This window comes from Fukomys damarensis, unplaced genomic scaffold (assembly GCF_012274545.1).
Source record: "Fukomys damarensis isolate Sample0158 unplaced genomic scaffold, DMR_v1.0_HiC HiC_scaffold_23, whole genome shotgun sequence".
Classification (NCBI taxonomy): domain Eukaryota; kingdom Metazoa; phylum Chordata; class Mammalia; order Rodentia; family Bathyergidae; genus Fukomys; species Fukomys damarensis.
In genome coordinates, this window is record NW_022900935.1 from 2,340,991 (window position 1) to 2,350,990 (window position 10,000).

General features: G+C 59.5%; 1 protein-coding gene across 1 annotated transcript in view; it reads left to right on the plus strand.

Annotated features, from left to right (window-relative positions):
• Nucleotides 1–10,000, plus strand: part of Arhgef10l (Rho guanine nucleotide exchange factor 10 like) — a 91,555-nt gene that overhangs the window by 50,560 nt on the left and 30,995 nt on the right. Inside the window, 2 exon segments of the mRNA XM_033767958.1 lie at nucleotides 4,416–4,537; nucleotides 9,523–9,609. Coding sequence (XP_033623849.1) covers nucleotides 4,416–4,537; nucleotides 9,523–9,609 — 209 coding nt within the window.

Below are 10,000 nucleotides of genomic sequence, written 5' to 3' on the forward strand. Positions count from 1 at the left end.
TTTTTTTTTTTTTTTGATCTGCAGTGCCTGTCGTGTGTGGGGGAAATGATCGAGCCCGTTGAAAGTGGGATATGTTCACAACATTCTTCGGCGAGGATGTTGTTCCTTTGTTGTACTTTACCCCTTCCCTGCCTAGTGTGTGCCGAGATCATGACCTTCGGAGGAGTCGAGGTTGGCGACCCCAGGGCTCCCCTCCCGCTGGGCGTCCCTGGCCCTTCACCCAGCCAGCCCGGCCCTCCTCGTCCCCTCTCCCCAGGTGCCCGGGGAGCACTCTCAGGGATGCACCTGCGGGGTGCAGGGCTGGGGCCGCTTTCCATCTTCACAGCAGGACCTGTGCTCACCCAGGGATAGCTCGGCTGCTGGCTTCTGGACATGGCCTGGGCGGCTTCTGAGCAAGCCCTAAACAGCCTCCTTTCCTCTTCCTCTTCTTTTTCACAACACTGTGGGTTGAACTCAGGACGTTTTTCCTGAGCTTCATCCCCAGCCCGGCCCCTCTTTCCATTTTTTATTTTGAGACAGTTTTGCTAAGTCACTGAGTTGGACTTGGGCTTGAACTTGAGAAGCTCCCGCCTCAGCCTCCCAGTATACTGGGGTGGTGTGTATAGCACCACTTGCAGCTTCATCTTCCTTGATTTCAGAGACCGTCTCTGGGTTGCTGCTGGGATTTGCCCAGGCTGAGGCTGGAGGTGGGGCTGAGGGTCTTGGCCTCGGAACCAGACCCTCGTTTACCTGACCTGGAGACTGTGGCCTCGGCTCAGCTGCCTGGATGGCGCCAGCGTCTCTCTGGGTGGAGTGGGGGGTGCAGAAGATTGCAGAGGCACCACCCAGCCTGGCGTCTGTGGCTGTGACCAGCAGCTTCTTGGTGGTGCTGGGGGGCCCTCAAAGGCCATCTCTGATCGTGGATTCTGAGAAGAGCAGCCGGGCATCCACTGGGGCAGAGGTGAAAAGAAAGTAAGGGCCCAGCACCTCCGAGCTCAGGGGGCTGGGAGCAGGGCCCAGCCACCCACCCGTACTGAGGGGCACACTGGACGATGACCCAAGTGGGCGCTGTCTCTGGAAGGCCTGGTATGTTAGGCCTTTTACAAACTTATCTCAGTACTCACAGCTCCAGGTGGTCAGAATTATTCTCCCCATTTTCTCAACAAGGCAACTGGCTCAGAGAGGTTAAGTACCTGGCTCCAAGTCACACAGTGACATGAAGTCCGGGTCAGGACTTACGGAGGCCCCTCTGAACAATGGGAGTAGACCCTTCTGGGGGTGGGGGGACCTCTGATCCTAGAGCTGCCCCCTGCCCTGTGGGGTGCTGGGCAGACATCATGGGGCGCTAAATTCGCCCCCACTTAAAATCAGACGGAAATCACAGCCTTGCCGCGGTATCTGCTCTTAATGTTGCTCATCCCATTCTAGTTTTTAGCGGCAGCAGCCTTCTAATTTGGTCTGAGCCGCGCTGGTTTTGTGAGGGGAACAATGGCGGTGGCAGATGGGGAGCGACACCTTCATTTTCTGTTAACGTCCCCGAGTGCAGACAGGGAAGGCACCGTCTGGGAGGAGAAGGTCAGATCGTTAAGAAATATATACGATAATGACTTGCTCGAGCGGGATGGCCGTGGGTGGGAAGAGAGGAAATTGCTCAGGCGACGTGGAGACGTGGGACCCGGCGGCTGGGCTCTGTGCGGTTCCCAACCCAGAGTGAGGGGCAGATCGGCAGGAGTGGCGGGTGGCTGGGGAACCTGCAGGTGAGGGTGGCTGGAGTGTGAGTCCCTTGAGGGGAGGCGTGGCCTCTTAGACGTCCCTCATCTTTTTTTACCACTCGGGAGCCGGCCCAGAGGCAGCAGGTGGCCGTGTCACGAGCGCTGTGCCCGTGGCTGAGTTTCCTGGCACCCGGCCCCGCCTTTGACTTCTTCCTTTCCCTCGCCCGGCATAGAGTGGGGTGGACGTATCCCGCCCACATCCCGCTGACCGGGGATGAAAGGGGACTGTGCACTGAAGTGCGGGGCACAGGGGCTCTGTGATGGGCACGTCCACCTGTGCAGTGCTGTCCCTTCCCTGACGTCCCCTCTGCATCGGCCTACCCTCTCACCTCTCCTGTGGCTAGGGACAGATTTTATGGTCACCTCTGGCCTGTGTTGCGGGGAACGAGTTCAAGGCTTCGGGACTTGCCGCAGCTGACGCCGCCTGTGTCTCCCCTTGGAACCGCATCCGCTGCATCCACCGCTCTCGCCAAGCCCCTCTGGCAAGGCACACACCTAGGGCCACCTTTGGTGGCAGTGCCGTTTCTCAGGTGCCTGCCACGGGCAGGCATGGGGTTGCCCTCGCGGTGACCATCGCCCACACGTCTGACCGAGCTGTCAGTGTGTCTGTGAGGAGAGCCGTGCGGATTCCAGTTTGTGCAGTGGGTCTGGAAGCCGCACCTGCAGAAGACGCTCTGGGAGAAGAGGCCGTTCTCACCCTGGGGTTGTGGTGTGTGGCCGGTGGCCCGAGGGAGCAGGTGGGAAGTTGTGTAGCAAATGGAGCGGAAGGTTGGGCCTCCGTGGGACAGTGGTAGCCGGGGACTCTGCTGCCACACACATGTGTACGTATCTATTCACGTGTGTGCTCACATACGCACGCAAGGGAAACGAGACGAGCAAGCAAGATAGTGAGTATCGTGCTCCTCGGTTTCTGATGGGGTGATGTCCCGATAAACCCATCAGAAGCCGAAAATGTCCTAAATGGAAAATGCATTTAACGTGCACGACCTGCGGAACGTCGGGGCCGCACCTCAGCCCCTTTCAGCATGGCCAGAACATGTCCAGTGGCCTGGAGCTGGGCAGAGGCCCAGGAAGCCTGTTTTGTATTAAGGTGTTGTGTGTCTCATGGACACACATAGCCCGGGATTTGGTAGACACAGTGGGACCCCTAAACTGAAAACACGATGTTGAAAAGCCCCAGCGCCCAGCGCACCGTTGAGTCTCCGTTGCCACCCTTGTGATGGTGGCCTCGGGTGGGAGGACTGAGGCGCACATCTGCAGCTTGGGGAAAGAGCAAACTGCAGAGCGCTGGTGTCTGCTGAATAGCCGCGCCCTTGCATCGGTGTGTGAAGTTGCAAAGTCCTAAGTCAACCCGCAGCCAGTGTCACTGGGCCGAGTGGCTCCCAGTCGGGGGCCTGTCCAGTGCTTCTGGCTCTGCTGGGCTTCACCACGACTGTGGTGTCAGTGGGCACCAGTGGCTGCAGATTTAGTGCACAGAACTGGTCTTGCGGGTGCAGCAGGCCAAGGTCCCCATCTGGGCTCTGCTACCTGCTGTTGCTGTGACCCAGTCTCGTTCTTTAATCCCTGCGCGTCAGCCCCACCCCTGTAAAGTGAAATAATTCTTCTGACCATGCTTGGTTCCCGTGGAGGTGAGCCGAGGACAGGGTCTGTCGTCCTCTGTGTCTGTGTGGTACCTGGTGTGTGGCATCCAGTGGCTGGCATCTCCGGCACACCTGTGCGGCCGTCTGCGGCGTGTAAGAAAGGGAGCCACGGCAGGCAGAGGTCCCGGCGACGGGGTGGTTTGTTCGCGCCCCCTCACTTTCCCTCGTCTTTTAGCCCACGTCTACTGAGCGTGTCTGGGGGCCGGGGAGTGTGCGGGGGCCCTGGGGACAGCGGTGAACGGGCAGCCTGTCTCCCTGCTGACCACGACTAGCATCCCAGAGACACGTGGAGACAGACCGTAAGAGGCACGGAGGCAGGGTGACTTGGATGGCGCGGAGACTCCACGGGAAGGCTCTTCAGAGGGGCTCCCCGCAGCCGGGTGGGCGGGAGGACTTCCCGGAGGAGGCCACGCGTACGCGTTGGGTCTGGGGCTCCCCTGGGCTCGGGCACAGGCATCTGCGCTCCTGCCAGGTTTCCCGGGACACAGGACTCCCCGGGTTTCAGGATAGCTTTGGGGGAGGCAGCGGTTCTTCCTCAGCCTCCTCCGAGGGGTCAGTGACAGCTGTGTCACCTCAGCCAAGGTCATTCGTCATTTGCTGGTCTGTGATCTGCGCCTCCACGTGGAGAGGAGATTCAGGGCCCCAGGGTCTGCGCTCTGAATCCCTTTCTCCTCCGCTGTTTCACTTGTGCTCTGAAGCGACTGTGGGTCAGGATGTTTCTTCGTCCCTCTCCTGTGGGCGGAGAAGCTGAGGCTCAGAGAGTTGGGGTGATCTGCAAGGTCGCTCAGACTCCAGCCTTCGGCATCCCGGCTCCCAGCCTGGGTCCACACCAGGCCCGTGGTGTGAGGCTTGGTTTCATCTCCGCCTGGCAGGAGTGTGGGTTGGGAGTGACTATCTGGAACCGTGCTGGTCACCGTGGGGGCTGGGCCTCTGGGGGCTGCGGTGCCTGCCCGGGTTGGACGGCTGCTCTCTCCTGGGTTGGTCCCCAGACTGACCAGCTTCCCCTGTGCCCTTCTTGCTGTAGGGGAGGAGAACCAGCCAGGCTGGCTGTGTCCGGATGAGGACAGGAAGAGCAAAGCCCCGTTCTGGTGCCCGATCCTGGCCTACTGCGTCCCTGCCTTCTCCTCCCGGGCCCTCAGTCTGCAGGTGAGTGGCCACATGCAAAGGTGCAGTGCCCCTCTCATCTGGGGGAGTAGGAGTCTCCAGACGGTGCAGCTTCCAGTGCCAGCTTCTTGCTTGCTTGCTTGCTGACCCAGTGGGTCAAGGCTTTCTCTGGCTCCTTGAGTTAGTTTCCCATCAAAACAATGGAGTGTGTGGGAATCACCAGCATAGGTTATGTGAGCAGAAAATTCCATTATTTTGAGGTCCCAACTAGCAATGATCTCATCTCTCAGTGGCCTGACTGCAGGAGACACCATAGTGGCTGGTTCAGGCGTTGTGGATCGGACCCTTTACAATGCTGCCAGGCTGGAGCTGGCTTTGGCACGGAGACCACCTTGTGCCTCTGCCTGCTAGGCACCCACTGTACTCCGCTCCAGTGTTTTGCAGTCATTCTCTTGTCCTGATACTGAAAGTGACTCCACTGGAGTATGTTTTGGTCTCTGTTTCATGCATTAGGAAAGGAAGGCTCAGACAGGTGACTTGATTTTCCAGCTAGGAAAGCTGAGGCCCACTGGTCGTCTGTCCCTTATGTCCTGGCAGAGCTCACCCCCATCTGGAGCAGCTGTTGTCCATCGTCTCCCAAGCAGATGAGGACATCTCAGCTCTGGGGTCGGGAGAGAGAGCATGGGAGCCAGGCCAGATAAATAGTCCCGGGAGACTTGCCGCTGGGTGTAGACTGGGGCTCTAAACAGCTGAAAGAAAGGCCCTTCAGATGTAAGTTCATTCATTCGTTTATTCACTTGTCCATTCATAAATGAACTTCTGAGCACCTACTGTGTGCTGGACGCTGGGAACACAGTGGCGACTAAGACACGCAAGGTCACTGCTCCTGGGGATTTCAGTCTAGTAAGAGGGACAGGCGATACTGCAGCCATGAGAGGAACCGGGATGGAGCGACGTGCCTGGGAAGGAGTACAGACCAGTGACACAGACACGGGACCCCGAGCGCGAGGTTTCCCAGAGGGCGCCATTTTACTGAGACCAAAGCGGCCAGAAGGTCCCAGCCCAGAGAAGGCCCAGGGGAACAGAGCTCCAGGGAGTCAGAGCAACGTGGAGGCTGCGGTGACAGCAGTAGGGAAGCCAGCCTGGATTCCCTCGGTGAGCTGGGAGGCGTTGTCATCTGCTTTGTTCTGCTGTAGCAGAATGCTTGAGCCCAGGTACCTCGGGAAGAGTAGAAGTTGCTGTGGCTCGTGGTCCTGGAAGCTGGGCGGTCTGGAGTGTGGCACTGGCACTGGAAGGGGCCGGCAGGCAGGCAGGCAGGCGGGATGGGTTTCACATCAGGAGCCCGCTGCTGTGATAAAGCCCTAATCCGCTCACGAGCGGCAGAGCCTCATGGCCTGTTTCTCTCTTAGGGATCCCGTCTCTTAACGCCGTGCCGTACAATGGCAGTTAAACCTCAGTGAGGGTTTCGGAGGGGACGCTGACGTCCCTAGCAATGGGCGGTGTGGTGAGCGGGTGGGAGGGCTGGACACTGGCAGCTTTGCAAGCTTGGGTTCGGTTCTCAGAGCAGTGAAAAGCCCTGACGCTTCGGGCCCGGGACCCTGTCTGGTGTATCCGTCAGTCCTGCGGCTCCTTCTGGCTGTGGTGTGACAGCGAACTACGGATAAGAAAGGGGCACGGGTGGCTGACGGGGGGCGGGGGACACAGGTCCTGAGAAGAGCGCGGGGAGCAGGCTGTGCCGCAGCGTCCAGGATGGGGTGTGGAGGGCAGGGGGAAACCCTTGCTCCTGTACAGAATAGAAGCGGGCGCCCACCATCTCCGTGGTGAAGATAAGGAAGATTTAAATTATTTTAATACAATGCTTAAAGTAGAAGCCAACCGGGCAGGTGTCCGGCTGCGATTCAGCTGCTGCATCTTGGTAAATGAAAGGCTGAGTTTAAGGTGAGGGGAATAAAGTCAGGGCAGGACTTACCCTTATTGAAACTCTCAGTCACCGCTCTTCGTGGAAGTTTTTTTTTTGGCTTTAATTTCGATGTTAAAAACTGCCTTTTTCGGATGACTGTTTGGGCACCCCTTGTGTTCTACACCCGAGGCAAGGGTCCCGTCTTATCCCCGGTCCCCACCTTGATAGAGGCAGTGAGGGGAAGGTAGGGTCTTGCTGGGGACCTGTTGGGCTGAGACAGGGTGCACGAGGGAGGGTGACCTGGGGGCCCCGGGGTGGAGGCCATATGTGGGGAGAGGGGATTGTCAGGGTCACCCCTGCCCGTGACTTGCCTAGGTTCAGCACACTCGTGGGAGAGGCGGACCCTGAGTGAGCTCCGTAGTGGAGAGGGCCTGGGTCCTTGGGAAGGCGGCCACACCTGAGCCCTGACAGGTAGCCCTGGGCCGTGGGGTCACAGGCGCTGCTGTGCTCAGGGCCTCCCGGAAGGGGCCCACCTGGTAGGAGCCGTCTGCCACCTCGAACCTGGGGACGAGGGCCACGTATCTCTCCCTTGGAGCTCTCTGGGTTCAGGGACAGTGGCCTCACAGCATCGCCCCGGGCCTCTAGCTGCGGGAACCAGCATGAATCTCCATGGTTAATGGGCTTGCAGGGCTCCCGGGGGACATAGCCTGCACGGCCCCTCTGTGGGTCCCCGAGACACCGCTCCTGCTGTGCTGCACCTGCCTCCTACCTCCGGCCGGACAGACGTGACCCAGCAGCCCCATGCCGGCAGCCAGATACATGAGGGCTCGGAGTGCCAGGGCCTTTTGCAGTCACTGCATGAACAGATGCGGTTTGTGGGCTGCTGCCCGGCTTCCTCCCTGCCCAGCGCTGGCTCCCAGGTGGCCCAGGGAAGCCAGCAGCTGAACCTGTTTCTCTGGGGAGAGCTTGTGCTGGCCCAGCTCCTTCCCAGTGTGGTCAGGACCAGGCCCATGCCGGCTGGGTGCGGGTGTGCGCTGGGTTCTGTCTGGCAGGGAATAGGGTGCCACGTGGGAGGAGGAGCAGTAGGTGTCTTCTCCGTGAAAATGGGTGCTGAACCCGTGCCTGGCCATGCCAGGGCCCTGGAATTGGTTATCAGGAGTGGAGAGAGCATCCGCAGGGAGCTGCCGTGAAACCCAGGGGAGCATGGCACAAGCCCAGCCTCCATGGGCTGAGGTCAGTCTCAGGGCCAGCTGTCCTCTTTGGGGTGCCTGGAGACCCGAGTGCTGTGGGGGATGGAGGGGATGTAGCAGATCAGCAGAGGGTCCGTGGCCTGGCTGCTCAGGCCCCGGCTCTGTGGCCCAGTAGCTCCTGTCCTGAGCCTCACTGGCCTCCTTAAGCCAAAACTGCCATGGGTTGGTGTCCTAGCCCATTTTCTGTAGCAATAATAAAGTACTTGAGGCTGGGCACTTTATAAAGGAGAGAGGTTGATTCAGCTCACAGTTTTCGAGGCTGAAGATCAAATCAAATCCAAGCTCAGGGAGCCTCTGGTGAAGCCTTGGGTGATAGCATTGTAATAGCAGGAGGTTCATGGAAACCATCACGTGGCCAGACAGGAAGCTGGGGAGATTCAGGTCCAGGCTGGCTCTTCCTACAACAGCTCACTCTGGAGGACTAAATGGAGTGCTCAAGAATGACAGTAATCTCTCCTGAGGGTAATCCAACCTCCTTCTGTGCACCAGCTTTCAAAGCACCCCCAACACAGCCAGCCTGGGGTCCAAGCTTCCGATACCGGGGGAGAACACAGTGTAGCCACTGGGCCCCTCCCAGGGCCCTACCTCTGTCCCAGCGAGCTGTCGGAATCCCCTCTGTATACATGGGGGTGGGTTTGCTTGCATCCCTGAGCTGTGGCTCCTCGTCTGGGGATGGCTGTATCCAACGCCTGGTTGTTTCCTTTCTCCTGCTCATGCCCCCTCCTCTGCCCTGCTTGGGCTGCCCCTGCTCAGAGTTTGGGAAGCCAGGCAAATGTGAGGTCTGGGCCTTGCCCATTTAGGGCCATTTGTGTTTGTGCATCATCGTGGACCTGGCTGTGTCGGTTCAGCGGACATCAGAGCCCAGTGGAGTTGCCATGGAAATGTCTGAGCCAGGCTGCAGTGGGCCTCCCTCCTCTGGGGAGAGGAGTGCCAGCCTGGTAGGAGGACGGGCATCCTCGCCTGTTGTGGCCGCCGATGAGCAAAACAGACAGGAAGCCCAGGAGGCTGGGGCCGGGGAGCCTTTTGCTCAGGGTGTGGGGGCCCATGTTCCTAGGTAGGCAGAAGTAGGACCCAGAGTGCTGAGGCTTCTGACCTGGTGCCTGGCTTCCACCACAGTAAAAAGGCACTGGACCAGGAATGAGAAGCCTGGATTCTAGCGCTGTCTCTGCGCCTAACCTGTAGGGTGGCCTTGAACCTGTACTGTCCCGCAATGAGCTTCAGGTTGGCCCCCTGCTATAGGAGGAGGTTGGGAGAGGCCTCTGGGCCTCTTTGCCATGGCCTTTGGAGATGTTAGACTCTCTACTGAGCTGGGTCTGCCGGTCTGCAGCGCCAGCAGAGGGCAGCACGAGCCTGGAAGAGGCCCATGGCTGGTGCCCTCTTCCTTCCAGCACCCCAGCTGTGCACTGTCCTCACACCGCTGTCCTGGCCAGAGACACAGGCTGTCAGTGACAGCTGGTGGCAGTTGGAGCCCCCAGCCTCTGGGTGCTCCCTGCACAAGGCCCCCAGCCCTCTGTTCTTGGTGGGCTCTGCAGAGAGGTCCTGGTATTAAGGTGTTGGTCTTGGAGGAATGCAGGGGACCAAGGAGGGAACAGTGTGGGCTGGGCCCTGTCACTCATCTCCCCTGTGGCTGAGGACCAGTCCCCTGCCCTCTGTGGGCCTCATCTCCATAGGCAAAATAAGGATGGTTGGGACTTGATGGCTTTCAACAGCCCTTATGCGGAAGCCACGAGTCTCAGCGTCATTTGGGCCCCTTCTGGCCGGAAGACTGATAATCACATATGCGGTGTAAGGCCTGTCCTGGCCCTGCCTCAGGGAGTCGCACTCCAGAGCTCTTCGATGGCACCGCGACCCCTCCAGCACCCTCTCTGTCTCCGCAGCTTGGGGCCTTGGTCCACAGTCCCGTCAACTGTCCCTTGCTGGGCTTCTCGGCAGTCAGCACGTCCCTTCCTCAGGGTTACCTCTGGGTGAGTAGACCCCGCACCCAGCAGGGAGTCCAGTCGCGGGGCAGGAGCGGGGAGGGTGGCCCGCGTCTCATGGTCCCTGCCTGCTGAGCAGCTCCAGCCATCCAGGCCTTCCTGGGGTCTGAGGAGCCAGACACTGTGCTGGGAGGTGGGAGGTGCAACCTTACCTGGGCAGCTGCAGAGGCTGTAATGCCAGGAAGGGAAGGACGGGGAGCTGTGCAGAGGGCCTGGGTCACGGCTTTACCCGGAGGTCAGAATGTCGGGCTGGCTACTGCTGATCTGCAGAGATCCCAGCCTATCGCCTCTACCCCAGGGCTCCTGGAAAGCCTCCCTCAGTTCAGATGAGTCCCTTCCCCGGTGATCTTTGTGGTGCAGATTGAGCTTTTCCAGCATT